Source organism: Macaca nemestrina, chromosome 12 (genome assembly GCF_043159975.1).
Source record: "Macaca nemestrina isolate mMacNem1 chromosome 12, mMacNem.hap1, whole genome shotgun sequence".
NCBI classification, from domain to species: domain Eukaryota; kingdom Metazoa; phylum Chordata; class Mammalia; order Primates; family Cercopithecidae; genus Macaca; species Macaca nemestrina.
In genome coordinates, this window is record NC_092136.1 from 677,359 (window position 1) to 697,298 (window position 19,940).

At 59.6% G+C, this 19,940-nt stretch overlaps 2 protein-coding genes across 6 annotated transcripts; both read right to left on the reverse strand.

Moving 5' to 3' along the window:
* Window positions 1-1,683: 1,683 nt before the first annotated feature.
* Window positions 1,684-9,750, reverse strand: GATD1 (glutamine amidotransferase class 1 domain containing 1). 3 transcript variants are annotated; one of them, XM_071074013.1, is made up of 8 exons: window positions 9,652-9,750; window positions 7,377-7,453; window positions 5,999-6,104; window positions 5,510-5,617; window positions 4,289-4,383; window positions 3,382-3,475; window positions 3,043-3,154; window positions 1,684-2,957 (listed from the first exon to the last, which is right to left on the reverse strand). In XM_071074013.1, exons 1-8 carry the CDS (start codon window positions 9,713-9,715, stop codon window positions 2,951-2,953), a joined length of 663 nt encoding a protein of 220 aa, XP_070930114.1. In that variant the 5' UTR covers window positions 9,716-9,750; the 3' UTR covers window positions 1,684-2,950. The 3 variants fall into 3 exon arrangements, with proteins under 3 accessions (XP_070930114.1, XP_011760617.1, XP_070930115.1); XM_011762315.3 differs by lacking the exon at window positions 9,652-9,750 and adding an exon at window positions 8,395-8,716; XM_071074014.1 differs by lacking the exon at window positions 7,377-7,453 and having other exon boundaries at window positions 9,652-9,740.
* A 7,067-nt stretch (window positions 9,751-16,817) lies between these two features.
* Window positions 16,818-19,831, reverse strand: LOC105494154 (cell cycle exit and neuronal differentiation 1). Of its 3 annotated transcripts, none has more exons than XM_011762317.3 (2): window positions 19,727-19,831; window positions 16,818-18,361 (listed from the first exon to the last, which is right to left on the reverse strand). In XM_011762317.3, the coding sequence occupies exon 2, from the start codon at window positions 18,277-18,279 to the stop codon at window positions 17,821-17,823; it is 459 nt and encodes a 152-aa protein (XP_011760619.2). In that variant the 5' UTR covers window positions 18,280-18,361; window positions 19,727-19,831; the 3' UTR covers window positions 16,818-17,820. The 3 variants fall into 3 exon arrangements, with proteins under 3 accessions (XP_011760619.2, XP_011760620.2, XP_070930116.1); XM_011762318.3 differs by having other exon boundaries at window positions 19,739-19,814; XM_071074015.1 differs by lacking the exon at window positions 19,727-19,831 and adding an exon at window positions 19,569-19,686.
* Window positions 19,832-19,940: the final 109 nt, after the last annotated feature.

The window sequence follows — 19,940 nt, forward strand, 5'->3', positions numbered from 1 at the left end:
GAGCCGAGATCGCACTACTACACTCAAGTCTGGGTAACAGAGACTCCGTCTCAAAAAATAAAAAAGACATGAGCTTAAATTTTTTTTTTAAAAAAGTACTTGTTGGCTGGGTGCAGTGGCTCACGCCTGTAATCCCAGCACTTTGGGAGGCCAAGGCAGACGGATCACAAGGTCAAGATATCAAGACCACCCTGGCCAGCATGGTGAAATCTTGTCTCCATTAAAAATACAAAAATTAGCCGGGTGCGGTGGCTCAAGCCTGTAATCCCAGCACTTTGGGAGGCCGAGACGGGCGGATCACAAGGTCAGGAGATCGAGACCATCCTGGCTAACACGGTGAAACCCCGTCTCTATTAAAAAATACAAAAAACTAGCCGGGCGAGGTGGCGGGCGCCTGTGGTCCCAGCTACTCCGGAGGCTGAGGCAGGAGAATGGCGTAAACCCGGGAGGCGGAGCTTGCAGTGAGCTGAGATCTGGCCACTGCACTCCAGCCTGGGCGACAGAGTCAGACTCAGTCTCAAAAAAAAAAAAAAAAAAAAAAATACAAAAATTAGCTGGGCGTGGTGGTGTGCACCTGTAGTCCCAGCTACTCAGGAGGCTGAGGCAGAATAATCACTTGAACCCAGGAGGCGGAGGTTGCAGTGAGCCGAAATTGTGCCACTGCATTCCAGCCTGGCGACAGAGTGAAACTTCATCCAAAAAATAAAATGTTAGCTGGGCACGGTGGCTCAAGCCTGTAATCCCAGCACTTTGGGAGGTCAAGGCAGGTGGATCACCTGTGGTCAGGAGTTCAAGACCAGCCCGGCCAACATGATGAAACCCCGTCTCTGCTAAAAATACAAAAACTAGTCCAGGCACGGTGGCTCATACCTGTAATCCTAACACTTCGGGAAACCGAGGCAGGAGGATCACTTGAGGTCTGGAGTTTGAGACCAGCCTGGCCAACATGGTGAAACACGGTCTCTACTAAAAATACAAAAATCAGCCAGGCGTGGTGGCACATGCCTGTAATCCCAGCTACTCCGGAGGCTGAGGCTGGAGAATCGCTGGAACCTGGGAGGCAGCAGTTGCAGTGAGCCTAGATTGTGCCACTGCACTCCAGCCTGGGCGACGAGAGAAACTCTGTCTCAAAAAGTAAATAAATAAAATAAGATATAAAGTACTTGTCCAGAGAAGTCCATCACCACATGGGGGTGAGAGTGGACCCGGGACAGAGCAAGGCCCTGCAGTCAGTGCTAAGTGGGCATCCTGACTAATCTGGGAGGCACCGGAGGGACGCAGCCTTCAGGGCGGGGATGTGGCTGCAGCGCTTCCTTCTTCCACTTTTTTCTGAATTCTCCTTATTGAACGGCTTTATTTTATTTTATTTTATTTATTTATTTATTTTTTTTTTTTTGAGACAGAGTCTCGCGCTGTCACCCAGGCTGGAGTGCAGTGGCCGGATCTCAGCTCACTGCAAGCTCCGCCTCCCGGGTTCACGCCATTCTCCTGCCTCAGCCTCCCGAGTAGCTGGGACTACAGGTGTCCGCCACCTCGCCCGGCTAGTTTTTTGTATTTTTTTTTTTAGTAGAGACGGGGTTTCACCATGTTAACCAGGATGGTCTCGATCTCCTGACCTCGTGATCCGCCCGTCTCGGCCTCCCAAAGTGCTGGGATTACAGGCTTGAGCCACCGCGCCCGGCCTATTTTTTATTTTTGAGACGGAGTTTCACTCGTTGCCCAGGTTGGAGTGCAATGGCGCAATCTTGGCTCACTGCAACCTCCGCCTCCCAGGTTCAAGCAATTCTCAAGTCTCAGCCTCCCAAGTAGCTGGGATTAGAGGCCCCTGACACCACGCCCAGCTAATTTTTGTATTTTAGTTTCACCATGTTGGCCAGGCTGGTCTCAAACTCCTGACCTCAGATGATCCGCCCACCTTGGATTCCCAAAGTGCTGGGATTATAGGCGTGAGCCACCACGCCCAGCCAACTGAATGCTTTTATGATCACAAGAGGCCTCCTGGCAGGTCACTGGCACCAGGAGCCACCCTCGTGCTTGGGAATGGCTGTGGCTGAGACGGGAAGGTGGGCAGGAGGAAGGCCTTCGATGGCTCAAACTGGGGAACTGTGAGGAAGAAGAAGGCCTAAGCTTCTCCTAAGGCCCTACACTGGGGCCAGCAGGCAGCCCGCTGGAAGGCCAGGGCCCAGGCCAGGTGCCCAGCAGGCCAGACCACTGTCTGCTCTTGACAGCCGCTGTACTCGAGGCCACTCTGCAAGGCCGTGGGGGACGGCACTTTCCTCTCATCGAGAATCTCATGGTCTCATATTCACAACTAAACATGCCTCTCGATGCTTAGACAGGACAGGGTGGGTCGCTGAGGTGCTTACACTTTGAAACCACAGGCCAGAAGACTTCTTCAACAGCAAAGTACTGCCAGTGCCGGTCAGCCTCGGGGCAGGAGGTGCTGCTCCCAAAAAACTCCATTCACCTTCGGCCGAAGTTCTGAGCCAGCTCCCGCCGACTGGGTCCTCCCCTCAAGGCCCCCACCAACGGTGAAAGGGGTGGTGCGTGGCAGACAGGCCACGACAGGGCAAGCCCCCACAGAGGACCCCCGAGCCGACTCTGTCTAGTCAACAGCAACCGCGCTTGGCAACCAGTCCTCCCTGGAAAACCCGGCCTGGAATTCCCGAGGACCACCTAGCAGCTAGCACGCCTCCCCAGGCACCTGGGGTCTCTTCTCTGCCTCCTACCAGAGAACATGCAGGGGGATGGGGGCTTAGATCCCCCAGGAGAGCCGACACCCCCTTAGAGCTGATTCCAGGAGGCCTCCAACAATCCCATCAGGGCCAGACCGGGCTGCCATCCACGGTCCTTGTCAGGAGGGAAGAGGCAGGGTCCCTGAAGCCTGAGACGGGGCTGTCTGCCTCTGGAGACACCTGGGCTGTCTCGGGGGTGCATCTACCCAGCAGGTTCATTTCCTGCAGGACAGACGTGTGGTCAGGGCTTGGGCAAAAGCACCGGGTGCAGCTCTGCTGATATGGCAGGAATGTGCCCAGCCCTCACCGGCTGCCACAGAGGAAGAGCAGGTTCTGCACGGCCGGGACAGTGGAGCTGGCATTCTGGCCCGTGACCAGGTGGCGGTCCAGCACAACGTGCACGGCGTCAGGCTCACTTGCTGGGGAGGACCAAGGGCACCAGCCTCAGGCAATGTCCACCCACCCACTGAGAGCCCCGGGCTCCAGGCAAGCGCCCAGGGTCAGCAGTAGGTCAGCCTGTCTGGGTCTGAGTCAGTGCCATGGGGGTCTGAAGGACCCAGGGCGCAGGAGGCTTCTCCCCCAGGCTGCCGCAGACAAGCCCCCCACCCCATCTTCTGTAGGTGCAGGGGGCACCCTCAGGGCTCACCACTGAAGCAGGCGCCCGAATCCTTCACAAAGTCCTCCACCACGAGCGGCAGGCGGGCGAAGCCGGGGGCCCTGATGAGCTCACACACAGAGGGCTGCGGGAGGTGGGTGGGGGCTCCTGAGCCAGGCCCAGGCCTTGAGGCCCACCCCAGGGGTCAGGAAGGTCAAATCAGGGCAGGGAGCCTCACCCAACCAAGTGGGACTGGGGGTGTCACTGCTCATAAGAGGGACAGCTGCTAAGGCTGGAGGCCGGAGAGATGACAAAGTCCAGCCACCTTCCCATGGGGTGTCCCTGAGAGCGACAAGGCCACTACAGGAGGAGGGGGCCAGCTCCCCCAGCACCAGAGCACACAGGTGACTAGAATGAGAAGAGCTTAGTGGGGTGAGCCCCTTGGGGCGGCACCCTCTGGGCAGGAGTGACTCTAACCACTCACCCAAGGGGTCACGCCCACTTGTAACCTGAGACTGGGTTGGTGTCACCCCTCGGGGGCAGCACTGAGTACCCACTAAGGAGGGGTCCCCTCAGCAGGGAAAGTGACATCTGAGCTGGGGGCCAGTTCCACTTCCAGTGAAACCAGCCTCGGCACAGCGGCCACCACTCCCTGCCTCAGGGCCTGTGGATCAGCTGCTCCCACAACCGTCCCCGGTGTCCACTGAGCCCACTTCACAGTCTTTGGGCCTCAGATCGACACAGGCTGTGTCTCCGAGGACACCCTGGCTGGGCTCTCAGCCCCTCCAACTGCACACACAGGTCTGATGCCCCTCCCTCCCCACGTCCCCTGGTGAGTGGGCCTAGGCTCCCAGGAGACTAGAGGCCAGAAGTTCTGGAGTCTCCGTCCTCATCTCTGGCTGTCGTGGGGGAGGACAGAGCAGGGAGCACAGGGTGCCTCTGTCCTCCAGGCACTCACCCCTGTCAGGCTGTAGCCGTGGAACACCCAGGATCTGTCCTCGTTGGTGGCACAGCACAAGGCGGCGACACCGTGGCCAACGGCGCAGATGGGCTCTGAAAGTGGCACACAGCGTTGAGGCCCTGGACCCCGCCACCCGCACCATGAAGCCCCTCCCAGACGCCCCTGCTTGTGGCTCCCCCAGGCCTGTGCCGCCTGCCTGGCCCCCTCCTCCCAGGTTTCCCTGGAAACCGGGCTCAGCACCTGAGGTGTCCTGGCTCAGCCTGCATAGCTGGCATCAGGAATCTGCTCAGGGGAGCTGGTGCTTCAGGACTAGGCTCTGGTTTAGAGCCCAGATCTCAGGTTTTGGCGGCTGAGACACACGGAGAGGAGGTCCTGAGGTTCCAGGTCTGTTTACCAAACCCCAGGACACTGCCCGGCAACCCCACTGCATAGCTGGCCAGGCTGCCCACCACGCTGGCAGGTGCTGTGGGTCAGGCCCCTCCCCGGCTAGACAGGACGTCCCTGTGCGGGCGGGAGGTGAGTCTGAGGCAGTGCCTGTGCCTTGCAGTGGGGCCACCCTGGCTCCATCCGAAAGGCTGAGTGTGTTCCCATGGCTGAGGTGGCCACAAACAACTGCTGCCTGTCCAGGCCATGCTGCGGACAGCGGCCCAGCTCCTGCCCACAAAGGGCTGCACAGAGCACTGGCTTGCAGCGGACAGCGGCCCAGCTCCTGCCCACAAAGGGTGCTGCACAGAGCACTGGCTTGCAGCGGACAGCGGCCCAGCTCCTGCCCACAAAGGGCTGCACAGAGCACTGGCTTGTCCGCCCCGGCCAGTGGACACACTCATCACAGCCCAACCCGGAGCCGGGGCAGCTGCCAGGTCTCCTCCAACAGCCGTCCTCCCTGCACCCCCGCCAGCCTCGAGCCCCAAGCCCGGCCCTGGATGCCAGGCTCTCCCAGAAGGAACCAGGCTGGTGTCCTGCCTTGCTCAGGAGGGCATGGCCCCCACCCTCGGGAGACTGCCCAGAGGCCTGCAAGATGGTCACCAGAAGAGGACAAAGTGTGTGTCGGGAGAGGGGGCGGTCACTGCCTCCTGCCCACAACCACCGCAGTGGCCACTGACCAGATACCCAGAAATGCCTACCTGGGGTCTTCCCACCTCTCTTCTGCTGGTGGGAGACCCATTTCTTGTAGGGCTGCACATCCAACCCCTCCCCTGGGTCCCACGGGTCACCTACTGCTCTCAGAGTGGAAGTGCTGCAGGATACGGGCCAGGGAGCCACTGCTGGCCAGGTCGGTCAGGGCCCCAGGACAGCTGGGGATCAGGAGGGCATGGTACCGGGCACCTGGGGGGAGACCACAGACCAGGTAGCAGCCACACATCAATCAAAGTGAGACTACCTGCAGGACCGGGCCCAAGTACGTGGCCAGGACAGACCCTCCACAGGGACCAGCCAGCCTGGTGATGGCATCTGTCCCTTTTCCTCCATGGGCTACAGCTCCCAAGGGCCCCCCTGACTTTCCCGTCTCCACACACTCATCATCTCTCCTCCCCAGAGGAGCTCAGAAACTCTGGGGCCCAGGATGTGGGGCTGGAGGCTGCCCCAGATGGTCACAGGGCTTCAGGGGCAGAACCAGGGAGCTCACTAAGACCCCAAACCTATCTGGAACCCTTGACCCTCCAAGGTCCCAGGCACCCCACCCCAAGGAGTGGGTCCCAGGCCTACCATCAATCGACTCGAGCTTGGCGGGGCTGGCATAGGCCTTGAGGCGGAAGTCTTGCACCCAGCGTGCATTGCTCTCGGTCACATCCACAAATTCCATGGCTTTCCCCTGGAGGAGCAGAGCCCAGGGGCCAAGGGTCAGCACCAGGAATATCCCTGTCGGCTCAGAAGGAGCCTGAAAATGCCGACAAGGAACCCAACAGCATCCCCTTGAGGTACAAAGGCACCCGACCACCCAGCCTCCTCCACTGGGTCTCCCAGGTTGGGGTGGCCTGTCCCAGCAGCAGCCTCAGTGGTTTATTTCCTATCCAACCCACCAACCAAAAATTTTTATACATAATAAATAAAAACCTGCAGTGACGAACACATAATGAATGCATCCTTTTTTTTTTTTTTTTTTTTTTTGAGACGGAGTCTCACGCTGTTGCCCAGGCTGGAGTGCAGTGGCGCGATCTCGGCTCACTGCAAGCTCCACCTCCTGGGTTCACGCCATTCTCCTGCCTCAGCCTCCTGAGTAGCTAGGACTACAGGCGCCCGCCACCGCGCCCGGCTAATTTTTTGTATTTTTAGTAGAGACGGGGTTTCACTGTGGTCTCGATCTCCTAACCTTGTGATCCGCCCGCCTCGGCCTCCCAAAGTGCTGGGATTACAGGCTTGAGCCACCGCGCCCGGCCAATGAATGCGTCCTTACTGTGACTTATCTACATCTGATATCCCTGGGTCACCCACGATCAGAGGGTGGAGAACTGCTCCCAGTGGAAACATGTGTGCCCCTTACAGCAGGGCCGCGCCTTGGTCTCCGGCTCACACACGTGCAGAAGCACAGACCTGCAGCGAAAAGGTCTCCTTTGGGCTGGGTGTGGTGGCTCACACCTGTAATCCCAGCACTTTGGGAGGCCGAGGCGGGCAGATCACCTGAGGTTGGGAGTTCAAGACCATCCTGGCCAACACAACGAAACCCCATCTCTACTAAAAATACAAAATTTGCCGGGCATGGTGGCATGTGCCTGTAATCCCAGCTACTCGGGAGGCTGAGGCAGGAGGACTGCTTGAACCCGGGAGGCAGAGGTTGCAGTGAGCCGAGATCACTCCAATGTACTCCAGCCTGGGCGACAAGAGCGAAACTCTGTCTCAAAAAAAAAAAAAGAAAGAAAGAAAAGAAAAGAAAAGGTCTCCCTCATCACAGGTGGGGTGAGAGCCCAGGAAATGGGGACTGGGACAGGAGGACACAACCAGGGTTTGGTCACAGACCCTTCACCCCTCTACCAACTACAGGGGCTCCCCACTCCTCCCAGGCAGCAGAGGCACTCTCCTGACCTTGCCCCTAGAGAGGTGGAGACAGACCCCAAGTGTCCAGTGGGGAAGGAGAGGCTGGACTTACCCCAGGGGTGGCCACCTGCAGGTTGAAGGCGGTGCTGGCCATTGTGAAACAGTGGAGGAAGGACTGGGCCGACACACCTGCAGAGGGTCCCGGTGAGTGTGGGCTCCACAGGACTAGCCTGCCGCGCCTCAGGGTGCTACCCAGACACCCCCATGGCCTCACCCGACCCCAGAACACCCTGAGGAGCAGCCCTCTCCCCTACACCCAGGGCCCACTACTTGAAGCCCTGGGGCAGGGCCAGCCACCCATTCATGGCCAGGAGGAGGAAGCTGGGAAAGCGTCAGGGGGGCACAACCAGGTATGCCAGACCTGTAGGCCATCCCGAGGCCTGCATCCCCCATGGCAAGCTCTTTCCCCAGCCTGGCACTGTCACCTCCGCCCCAGCCAGAAGCTGGGACAGGATGCAGCCTACCTCAACTGTCCATGCCACTCCCACACCCCAGCCTCATCCTGGTGCTAACAGAACCATGAGAGGTCTTTGTGGAAGGCAAACCTGGGTGTGAGGGTCACAGAGTTCAGCTCATCCTCTCACTGAGCCACCAGGGACTGAGGCCCTCAGGCACCATGGAGAATGCAGAAGTGTCCTGGCCCCTCCTCGCCCACTCCAGGGAAAGTGCTCAGGGACCCTTTCCTCACAAGGGTTCTGAGACTCTGGCCCTCCCCTCCAGCTTTTCCCAGCCCCCTTCTGCCCCTCAAAGAACTTTTAAAAAAAGAAACCCAACACACCATGCCCCATCCAGAAGGCTCTGGGGGTCACTGTCCCACCAGGGGAAGGACACAGCCCAGCCCACCCTGGCTGCTGGACAGCACGTACAAGTTTATTCCAAAGTAGCATGAGCTGCATCTTTCTACATTTATTTTAATTCTGGGGCCCAATCTGTCACTAGGCTGGAGCGCAGTGGCACGATCTCGGCTCACTGCAACCTCCGCATCCTGGGTTCAAGCAATTCTCCGGCCTCAGCCTCCCGAGTAGCTGGGACTACAGGCGAGCGCCACCACACCCGGCTAATTTTCGTACTTTTAGTAGAGACGGGGTTTCACCACGTTGGCCAGAATGGTCTCGATCTCTTGACCTCGTGATCTGCCCGCCTTGGCCTCCCAAAGTGCTGGGATTACAGGTGTGAGCCACCGCGCCCGGCCTCTTCCTTCTTATATAAGTTAATACATATTCACTGTAAAATGTCCTGTAAAGCGCCCAGTAGCCTGCTGCAGGCTCTGTTCCCCCGGCTGCCCGCCTTTCCGGCCTCCTGAAGTGCTGTCCCCAGCCTGCTGGCCCTAAGACCCCATGTCCCCAACATGCCGGACCTGCTCTGGAAACAAGTCCCAACCCACGCCCCCAGGACTGAACCCCACTCAAGGCTCCTCCCACCCACAGTCTGGCGGCATCGCTCAGGACCCCCGGAGCTCAGCACGTCGTGACGCCACAACCCCACAGCCCCATCTTCCCTGTCCACACTTGAGGACCTACAGACTTCAAGAGGGAGACCTCCGGATCCCAACTCCAGCCCCCAGCTCTCCATGGTGCGGTGACCTTGGGCTGGTCACTTCCCTCTGCAAAGGGCTCAGAACGAAGCCAGGCACCCTCGGGCTCCGCTGCTCATCCCTCCCAGGCTGCCCGGAGACCCTGCAGGCTCAGCGCCAGCAGACGCACCCCGCTGCGCTCCGTCCCGCGTGAGCCCCAGGCCAGCAGCGCCCTAGTACCCCGGCCCCAGGACGGGGGCCGGGGGTCGCCTTCTCCAGGAGGGGGCTCCGGGCCTCCTCAGGAGCCGGTGGTTCAGAAGGCCAGAGTCCCCGCGGCCGCCCGACCTCAGAGCGGGGTCAACTCCCCGAACGCCCCCTCCCCACACCCGGGCTCCCCTCTTGGAGCGCAGCGGCCTCGGGGACCAAGCCCAGGCACGCGGTTCCCTCCGCTAGAAACGTCGGGCCCGCGAAATCGCCGCGCAGATGAGACTCGGGGGAGCGACGCGGCGCCTTGATGCATCCCGACCCCGCCCCGATCTCCATCCCGACCCCCGGACCCCGCCCCGAGTTCCATCCCGACCCCTCCGACCCCGAGCTCCATCCCAACCCGCGACCCCGTCCCCGTCCCTGTCCCCGCCCCGAGCTCCATCCCAACCCCGACCCCGCCCGCCAGTCCCCGGCCCGTGCCCCGCGCCCTCAGCGGCTTCGGCTTCCAGCGCCACGTGACGCGCGCCCACCGCGTCCCGAACCTCCCGCCCCGGGCAGCCCCGTCGCGGACGCTCTTCGGACACCGGCCCCGGCCGCCGGGCCTCACCTTCCGCGGCGCCGCTGGCCACGAGCAGACAGGCCGGCCTGCTAGCGAGGCGCTCCGACGCCATGGCGCGGGCTCAGCGCTGGGTCTGCGCGTGCGTGCGCGTGCGCGGCGGCTGGGCGTGCCCAGGAGGATGCGGGTCACGTGCCGCGGCGGCCGGGGGCGGAGCGGGGCGGGGAGGGGCGGGGCTCGGGCGGGGCTGGGCGCCTGCGCGTTTGTACCCGGTCCGGGTCCACTGCGCTAACCCTAACCCTAACCCTGACCCTGACCCTAACCCTAACCCTAACCCTAGCACCAGGCCCCTGGCCCCCTGCTGCCAATATGGAGGTCCCAACAAACCTCTGCTCCTACCAGGGGAACCGTCGTGGTTGGGAACAGCCAAGGTGAGGGCTTCCGTGGGTCCCACCCCATCAAAACCATTGGCCTCAGCTGGGCGCAATGACTCACGCCTGTAATCCCAGCACTTTGGAAGGCCCAGGCTAGTGGATCACGAGGTCAGGAGTTCAAGACCAGCCTGGCCAAGAAAACCCCGTCTCTACTAAAAAAAAAAAAAATACAAAAATTAGCCAGGTGCGGTGGCAGGCACCTGTAATCCAAACTACTCGGAGGACTGAGACGGGAGAATCATGTGAACCCAGGGGGCGGAGGTTGCAATGAGCCAAGATCACGCCACTGCACTCCAGCCTGGGTGACAGAGTGAGACTCCTTCTCAAAAAAAAACAAAAAAAAAACACCACTGGCCTCTGGTTCCCCCTGGCCCAGCCTGGAGAAGGGTCCCTGACCCCTGTCAGACAGGCAGTGAACCCTGCCTCACCTGACGCAGAGCCCTCCTGCCACAAGGGAAGTGGGAGCTGGAAGCTCGTGGCACAGGCAAGGCCGAGAGTTGGGCTGGGTAGCAGAGACAGAGCTCAGTGAGTGTCCAGTGTTAGGCGGCCGTGGGTGTTAGTGGGTGGAGGTGTCTGAAGCTTTGCAGGCCTGTGGTCACAGCACAGGCTGGGCCTAGTTCCTTGGAGAGCTTTCTGAATCTGCACAGGATCTCGTCCCCCACAGGCACACTGTGGGCCTCAAACCCAGGAGCAGGAGGGCTAGGTTGGAGCAGATCTCCAATAGTGTTTGCCTGTAACCTACAGGTGTCCTCCTGTGTACTTTAACTCATTTCTAGATTACTAATAATACCTAATACAATGTAACTGCTGTGTGAAGAGTTGCTGTATCGTGTTGTTTAGGAAATAACAAGAAGAAAAAAAATCAGACGCAACCACTCATGTTTGTTTTTTCAAATATTTGACATCCTTGGTTGGTTGAATCCATGGATGCAGAACCCATAGATCCTGAGGGCCGACTGTACCCCCTTGCTGAGATCGCCCCTCACACAGTGGCTACCCTGGGTGCCCTCTGTTAGCTCAGCCCGACTACCAGGTGGACCTCATGTTGGGGGCTGGGACCAGGAGACATGGGCTCCTTTCTTGGGAAGGGGCGTGTTGGGCAGTCCTTGACGTGACAGGGCCCTTTCCCAGCGGGGGCTCGGCCGGGTTCCCCTTTTACCAAGGCTAGGCTGGGTGGTCTGGAGACTTAGACCCCAGCACCCATGAGTCATGCAGACCCAGAAGCAGGAAGCAGACAGTAAGTGACAGCCGCTAAGACGCAAGGAGTCTGGGCCAGGGCTGTGGGCTGGGGCACGAGGGTACCTTCACCTGGCATCAGAAGCACTTGAGAGAACAGGAGCTGCTGGCTCTGACATCTGCCCCCCAGCCTGGCATGAACTGGCCAGAGACGTGAGATGTGGCAGGTGCCGGCCTCTGTGGTCTGGAGGGGGTTGCAACAAGGAGGTAGGCCCTGTCCTAAGTTGGCCTAGCCTAGTGCCCAGGACATGGAGGACAGGGTGCAGCAGCCCCAGGGAGGGGCATGACAGTTCCCTCCCAAACATACTTCTGGAGCTGCTGCACTCGGCAGGGAGCCTAACCTACCTTGTACCTTCCTTCCCATGTGCCAGGGCGGGTCCCAGGGGGTGGCCTCAGCACTGGCTGCACCACACACATCTCTCCTGCCCCTAATGACTCCCACCTGGGGCACACAGTTGGGCAGCACAGGCCCTGCTCTGCCCAACAAGCCTCTACGGCAAGTGCAAGTTCAGCCTGGGCCTGGAGACAGCAGATCAGAGCGTGTCCAGGTGCTCAGGGACTGGTCACTGAAAGGCAGGGAGACTGGTCCCTGCCCATCCCTCCCTGGGACCAGGGAGACACCGAAGACCCTCGTCAGGCCAGGACCTGCAGCAGCCCAGTGTGGGAGTCCGGAGCAGTGAGTGCCCCCATGAGCCTTGCTCACTGTGCCCTGCTTTTGGAGGATTCTGCCTGGGCCCCTGCCCGTGTCTAGGGGAGGGCCCGGAGGTGACCAGCAGCCTCACCAAGAATGCACTAGGGTGGGAGTCCCGGAAGAGGAGGCGCACCCTCTTAGCAGTGGGGAGGGGATGCTGGAGAGGAAAACAGAGAAACCTCCCCCCAGCCCACCCTGTTCTGCACCAGGTGATACATACCACATGCGCCCTAGGAAGCCACATGTGTGTTGCTGGCTACTAACACGAGAATGGGGGACCTGACATGCTGGTGCAGGTTCCCAGCAAGGCTTAGAGCTGCAGGTCTCCAGGCAGTTCCCGCAGAGCCTGGGGGTCACAGCCTGCCTCGGACAGTCCCCAGACCCCGGATCCGTGGACGCCTCTGTCCCTAGAGATCATGCTGCACATCAGAGCTTTCCCGTTTTCCAGATTTCCTTATAAGCGATTTGACTTCACAGCATGACCTTTTTATACACATTTTCTATCTGGTATTTGTTTAGACCTTGGAAGTGTTCTGAGGCCAGACGCGGTGGCTCACGCCTGGGATCCCAGCACTCTGGGAGGCCGAGGTGGACAGATCACCTGAGGTCAGGAGTTTGAGACCAGCCTGGCCAACATGGTGAAACCCCCGGCCCTAAAATAAAATAAAATAAAATAAAATAGCCAGATGTGGTGGTGGACACCTGTAGTCCACTCGGAACTACAGGCTGGGGCAGTACTTGGGAGGCTGGGGCAGGAGAATAGTTTGAACCCAGGAGGCGGAGCTTGCAGTGAGCTGAGATCGCACCACTGCATTCCAGCCTGGGCGACAGAGCAAGACTCTGTCTCAAGGCCGGGCGCGGTGGCTCAAGCCTGTAATCCCAGCACTTTGGGAGGCCGAGACGGGTGGATCACGAGGTCAGGAGATCGAGACCATCCTGGCTGACAGGGTGAAACCCCGTCTCTACTAAAAAATACAAAAAACTAGCCGGGCGAGGTAGCGGGCGCCTGTAGTCCCAGCTACTCGGGAGGCTGAGGCAGGAGAATGGCGTGAACCCGGGAGGCGGAGCTTGCAGTGAGCTGAGATCCGGCCACTGCACTCCAGCCTGGGCGATAGAGCGAGACTCCGTCTCAAAAAAAAAAAAAAAAGACTCTGTCTCAAAAAACAAAAAAAAGTGTTCTGTAATAAAAGTGAACTGATAAGCTCTGGGCATCCCTGAGAATTCGTTTTCCTTTGGGAAAGGTTCCTACACGGCTGAGGTTTAGGGGCACTGTGAAGCAGAAGCTGAGCCTCGGAATCCCAGACGGAGACTCCGACCTCCTCCCAGGAGGGAAGCCAGTCGCTGAGCACCTGCGGGAGATTAAAGAGAGAAATGAGGAGGTGAGATCATGACGAAGCCACAGTTGCAGGCAGTGGGGCGTGGCTCAGAACAGGCTGTGCCGGGAAGTCGGAGCAGGAGTTGGCGCCGCCTTGCGGGCTGGCAGAGGACCATCCACTCCCTGGCGTCGGGGCCGTCCGAGCTCATGGGAAAGAAACGTGAGACCCCTGGCTGGCTCCACACACAACCTAAGTGCCAGATGGATGAAAGGCCTACGCATGAGTGAATGCCAGGAATATGAGACTCGAACGTGGCAGGATATCCTTCTGCCCACGATTCTAAAAGCTTACTCGGTAATGGGAGAATGGTTCCAATTTGATAAACTCAGGTTTTTAGAACGTCTGTGCTCCAGAAACACTGGAAGGCAAGTGGCTGCTGACTGGAGGAGAGAATTGGATGCCGCAAGCGGCAAAGGGCTCGGGACACACAACACCGCAAGAAATCCAACAAATGAGGAGGCATTCCTGCAAAGAAAAAACACACAGGCTGAGGGCAGTGGCTCATGCCTGTAATCCCAGCACTTTGGGAGGCCGAGGCAGGTGCATTGCCTGAGGACAGGAGTTTGAGACCAGACTGACCCACATGGTGAAACCCCATCTCTACTAAAAATGCAAAAAAAAAAAAAAAAAGAAAAAGAAAAAGAAAAAAAAATTAACCAGGCATGGTGGCAAGTTCCTGTGGTCCCAGCTACTTGGGAGGCTGAGGCAGAAGAGTCACTTGAACCCGGGAGGCAGAGGTTGCAGTGAGCCAAGATCATGTCACTGCACTCCAGCCTGGGCGACAGAGCGAGACTCCGTCAAAACAAACAAACAAACAAAACCGTACAAATGGCACAAAGAGGAAAAATCAAATGGTGAGACCCAAATAGCCAGGAACCTTCCTTTTTCTTTTTTTCCTTTTTTTCCATCCTTTTATCAGCCATAAAAAAGGAAGGAAGGTTGGGCCTGGCACAGTGGCTCACGCCTGTAATCCCAACACTTTGGGAGGCCAAGGTGAGTGGATCACTTGAGGTCAGGAGTTCAAGACCAGCCTGGCCAACATGGTGAAGCCCCATCTCTACTAAAAATACAAAAGCAGCCAGGTGTGGTGGCATGCGCTTGTAATCCCAGCACGTTGGGAGGCTGAGACAGGAGAATCGCTTGAACCCAGGAAGCAGAGGTTACAGTGAGCCAAGATCGTGTCCTTGCATTCCAGCCTGGGCAACAGAGCGAGACTCCATCTCAAAAAATAAAATAAAAAGGAAGGGAAGTTGAACAGACTACAGCATGGAGGGACCCGGAGTGAAATAGGCCAATCAAAAGGACAGATGTTACATGATACCATTTATCTGCAATGCTAGATTTGGGAGAGCCATTGAGGCAGAAAGTAGGTGGTGGGTGCCAGGGGTTGAGGGGAGGGGACGGGGAGTCCATGTGTAATAGGGACAGAGTCTCTGGAGTGATGCAGCGTTCTGGAGGTGGACGGTGGTAATGGATCCCCAGGAGGCTGCTGAACTGTGCAGTTCAAAATGGTTAAGACAGTGGACTTTGTGTTCATACAATAAACCCAGAAAAGACGTGCATGCTGTACCACAAACCCAGAATAGGTTTTACAGAGATTTTCTTGGTGTTTTTGTTGTTGTCGTTTGAGACAGGGTCTTGCTGTGTTGCCCAGGCTGGAAGGCAGTGGCACAGTCATAGCTCACTGCAGCCTCAACCTCCCTGGCTCAGGCAATCCTCCTGCCTCAGCCTCCTGAGTAGCTGGGACCACAGACGCACACCACCGTGCCTGGCTAATATTTATTTATTTATTTATTTATTTATTTATTTATTGAGATGGAGTCTCGCTCTTTCACCCAGGCTGGAGTGCAGTGGTGTGATCTCGGCTCACTGCAATCTCTGCTTCCCGAGTTCAAGCGATTCTCCTCCCTCACCTTCCTGAGTAGCTGGGATTATAGGTGCCCGCCACCAGGCCTAATTTTTGTAGTTTTAGTAGAGACAGGGTTTCACCATGTTGGTCAGGCTGGTCTCGAACTCCTGACCTCGTGATCCACCCGCCTTGGCCTCCCAAAGTGCTGGGCTTACAGGCATGAGCCACTGTGCCTTGCTATATTTGCATTGTAGAGACAGGGGTCTCACTATGTTGGCCAGGCTGGTCTCAAACGCCTGAGCTGAAAGCCATCTGTCTGTGTTGGCCTCCCAAAGTGCTGGGATTACAGGTGTGAGCCACCGTGCCCGGCCTACAAGGATTTTCATTCCTGCTCTGTCTAAAGTTTAAAAAGTTTTGGAATATCTAAGCATCGTTTAATAGAGAATCGCTAAGTTAATGAGGCAGCATTGTGGGTGGAATGTCAGCACTAAAGCGCCAAGCCTTGTGGTTAAAGATGGCAGACCATCTTCAGTCCTCTCGGCCCCTTTCAAGTCCCCTGCTATATCAGACAGGGTTGGCTGGTTGGTTTTAAAGAACAAGCCACAGAATGGAGAGAATGGGTGACTGGAAGGCAGGCCAAGAGTGGTGAGGGGCCCTGCTGGCCAGTCAGAGCGGTAGCCTGGCATCCATGGGGCAGGTGAGCTGGGAGTTGGAGGTGTCAGCAGCGTCTGCACAGAGCCTTCTCCTCTATACGCTGGACTCAGGTCAGCAGGCTCAAGGAGTAGGCTGCCTCCTTGACTTGTAGGATGCAGCGGCATGGATGGAGGTCGAGGGAGGCTTTCGCAGGGCAACCTGGGTGGCAGCAACAGGGTCAGCTTAAGCTGGTTCTACCCCGTGGGCCCTCCGTATCTGTCTGGGCCTCAGTGTGGGTGCATGGACGAGGACTGCTGCTCTGGGGAGGGAGTGTGCCAGAAGGGCAGGAGGAAGACATGGCTGTCCCCCAACACCAGCTGGAAGAAGGCTTCAGGGAGGAGGTGATCACGGAGCTCTTGCTGCCAGCCTTAGCCACCCGTCAGGTGAAACCCAGGGGCCAGGATGACAGACATCAAAGGAGCCCTTCCCAGGCACCACAGGCCTTGCTCCCTGTTGGCCCGTGTGCTGCAGCCTCACCCGTGGCCAGGCCCACCAGTTGGACACCCGGTTAGAGTGGGCTGGGTGCCATGAATGAGAGGTGTTGAGGGGAGCCTCTTCTGCGCTCAGGATGTGGGGGCTCGCTGCAGTGGGAGACGCGGAAGGGCCCCTGCCTGGCTGGAGAGCTTGGCCTGAGAAGCAGGGCTTGCCCTCCCCGCACCCCATGTCCACACTGCTCCTTGGTCCTGTAGCCCCCGGGTGTCCACCTTGGGTCAGGACCCACAGGAAGGCCAGGGAGGAGGATGGGGCAGGGCCTGGGTGTGGCTCCGGGCTGAGCCCCCCGGGATAAGGGAATAGGAGTGGCAGGGGGTCCCGTCAGAGGGTCCTGGATGCAGCACCTCTCCCCTGGAAAGCCTGGAGTGTGGACGTGAACCCCTCATTCCCCAGTGGGAAGCCCCTGCGTCTCCCAGCCACATGCAGATGAGGATGCAAGCCCAGCCTTTAGACAACAGAGTTTATTTCAGACTCAGCCTCCACTCAGGCCCAGGGTTCCTGTGGCCGCTGGCCAGTGAGGGCAGGCTGCGTTCTCACAGTGCCCACAACCACCTTCCGGGAGCTCGCCTGCTGCTGCACGCCAAAGACCACGCTGGGACTGGATGTGCTAAGGAGGGGCTGCACAAGGGGCCTCCCCAGGTACGGTGGGCTGAGGACAGTGTGTGACGGTCGCCGCCAAGCAGTTCTACTCTACCTGTTATTGCATTTATACGCTGGTTAGACTCAGATGGTGCCAGGTGCAAGCTGGAGGGGCAGTCTAGCGGGGCAGGGTGGGCACAACTGTGAGGGGCCCTCGACATCCTGCCTCTCCACCAGCATCGGAGCTCCCCTGGAGCACAAGCTGGGGAAGGCAACCCTTGGGCAGCACCCCCTCCACAAGCAGGCTTCAGGCTCCGTCTTCCCACCCAGCTAGGCTTGGGTGGTGTGGGGAGGTGGCACTGAGGCTCTGCTGAGGTGACTGCCCACCCCAGGTCTGTCCCACTGCATCAGCCCAGGCAGACCCCCAGGGGTACACAAAGAGCAGAACTGGGGCAAGTGGAGCAACCGTGCCCTTTAATGTCCCCACGAGGGCCGGGCCCAGGCAGAACCCATCCCAGCACCCCCACTCAGAGACCAGCCCTGGGGGCCCAGGATCACCCAGCTGCCGGGGGTGGGGGGCCCACACATGGGGTCCGTTCCTTTCTTGAGGTTCCCCAGCTGTGCCTTCTCCCCGCATCCTGTGCTGTGGACCCCGGAGCCTGGACTCTTTCTGCCCTGGAGGTTGGGGAAGTCCTGGGTCAGCAGGGGTGGGCTCGGGCATCCTCTCCACTTTGCGTGTGTATTGGGGGCATATGTAGGTGTGTAATGAATGTGCGTGTGTACACGTAGATAAGGGTGAACTCTGCATGCACTGGCTTCCTCAGGTCTGTACAGGAAGTGACTCCGTGCCCCCCGCCTGGCCCCCAGGTATTATTTTTTCCGGGCCAGGAAGGCCACACCGAGAATCAGGGCTATGGCTGCCACGGCCACACCTCCAGCCACCAGCAGGTGGTTCAAGTTCTCGCAGGACCAGGGACCTTGGCCCCCAGACCCCCCACCGGCAGCTTCGTCCTCCTCCGCCCCATCCCCAGGACCCTTGGCCTCTGGGGTTGCATCAGGACTGCTGGGGACCGCGGGGGCCGTGGGGGCCGGCTTCAGGTTACTGTGGTTGTTGAGAAGGGCAGGGTCGGCCTTGGCCGGGGTCTTCTTGGCAGGTACCGTGGTGGGGGCCGCTGGCGGCTGCTGCTTCTCGGCCGGGGCCTCCTTCTTCGAGGGCTTGGTCGAGGGGGCCTTCCCATCGGCTGCGGGGGGTACCTTGGCCTCGGTGGTGGCCTGGGGCGCCTTGGTGTCAGGCTTAGGGCTGCTGGCCGACTTCCCTCTGGACTCCATGGTGGGCGGGGCGTATGGGACAGGCAGGTGAGTACACCAGAGGGGCTCAGGACAGCTTGTCACTCCTGGGCATTCTATGGGCCTGGAGGGAGACACAAGGGAGGCTGCGTGTGGGTCCAGTCCCCCCTGTGCTGCCCCGACCACCTGGTCCCCAGGCAGTCCCTGCCCAGTTCTCTGGAGTCCCCGGAGCCCCAGCTCAGGGGCTTCCTGTGGGCCTCTGATGCTTCTCTTTCACAGCCTGGTCTCCGTCTGTCCCTGACCACTCCCGGAGGAACCCCTCCAGCCGCAGAGGCAAGAGCCATGCACAGGTGGGAGGAGCTAGGGGCCCCCCGGTGTTCCGTAAAATGGCCCATGCAAATGCCACATCCTCCTACCAGCCAGGGGCAGGAGGCCTCTTGGTGGGGAAGTGAGGATCTGACCCCGAGAACCGGAAGGAAAAGCATTCTCCCCTCCAAGGAGGGGAGGTGATTGGAGCCGCAGTGGGAGAGCTGACTGCATCCCCTCCTCAGGAGAGCACTCCTGCTTTGCAGAGACAGACACTGAGGCACCGAGGCTGTGACCTGGCCAGGATCCTGGTGCAGGAGGGCGGGGAGGGGCAGGAGCTGGGATCTCAGGCAGCCATCAGCGTGGGTGGGCCCACGAGATACCAGACTTGAGAAAACTGGGGTGTCTCTCCAGGAAGGCAGTGTGGGGCTGTGCTTCCAAGGGCCGGCTGCTCCTCCCCAGCCTCTGAGGCCCCCTCCCCAGCACAGGCCGTGCCTCTCTCCAGCCCTGGGGCAGAGTCCTTGAGGAGCCCAAGGCCGTGCTGTCTCTGTGGGCAGAGGGTTCCTGGCATTAAACAGGGTGGACACACGCTGCTCTTGGCCGGCGAGTCAGGGTGGAGGACAGGGCTCTGGGCTGTGGGAAAGGCCATGCCCAGATTCTCAATGACTCAGGCAGAGGTGGGAAGAGCCCTGGGGGCCCAGCCGCCCTGAACCTGAGTGGTTCTTGCCCCAAAGCCTCAGAGGCCGCCTGTCTACCTCTCCCAGGGAAGGGTGAGAAATGCCCCAACCTTCAGAGAAAGGGAGGCGCGTTTCCCACCCCCGCTAGGTGCACTGACCACACTGAAGGTCACCCGAAGGTCACAGCGTGATGAGGGTGTCTCCAGGAGAGGCCCAGCCGCTGCCGACCTCTCCGGGAAGCCCAGCCGCCCCCTCACCCCTGCAGCTCTGGGGGGGCCCAGCTGCTGGGCATCAAGTTTGCAAAGAGCAGGTGGTCTGCCCCCCAACCTCGCTATTTGTGTCACTTACATCCCGGCCACCGCCTCCTTCTCCCAAAAGCAGCTGCGCCCTGGAGAACTGGGGGGCCCGCGCGCAACCCCGGTGACCTTCAAGCCTCGGAGCCGCCTCCTCGCCCCGCAGGACCCCGCGCCTGCCCCGCCCCGCCAGCCCGGAGCCCCCCGCCTTACGCGTCCTCCGACCTCCCCTGGGCTGCGCGCTCCTCCACGGGACGACGGCGGCTGCGAACGCGGAGAGCTCGGGAGTTTCCCACAATGCACTGCTCCCGGCGCAGGAGGGCGGGGAGGGGGAGGGGGAGGGGCGACGGGGCCCCGCCCCGCCGGGAACTGCGGGGTCCGCAAACCCAGCTCCACCCTAGATGGTGGGGGGGAGAACCTTAGGGTC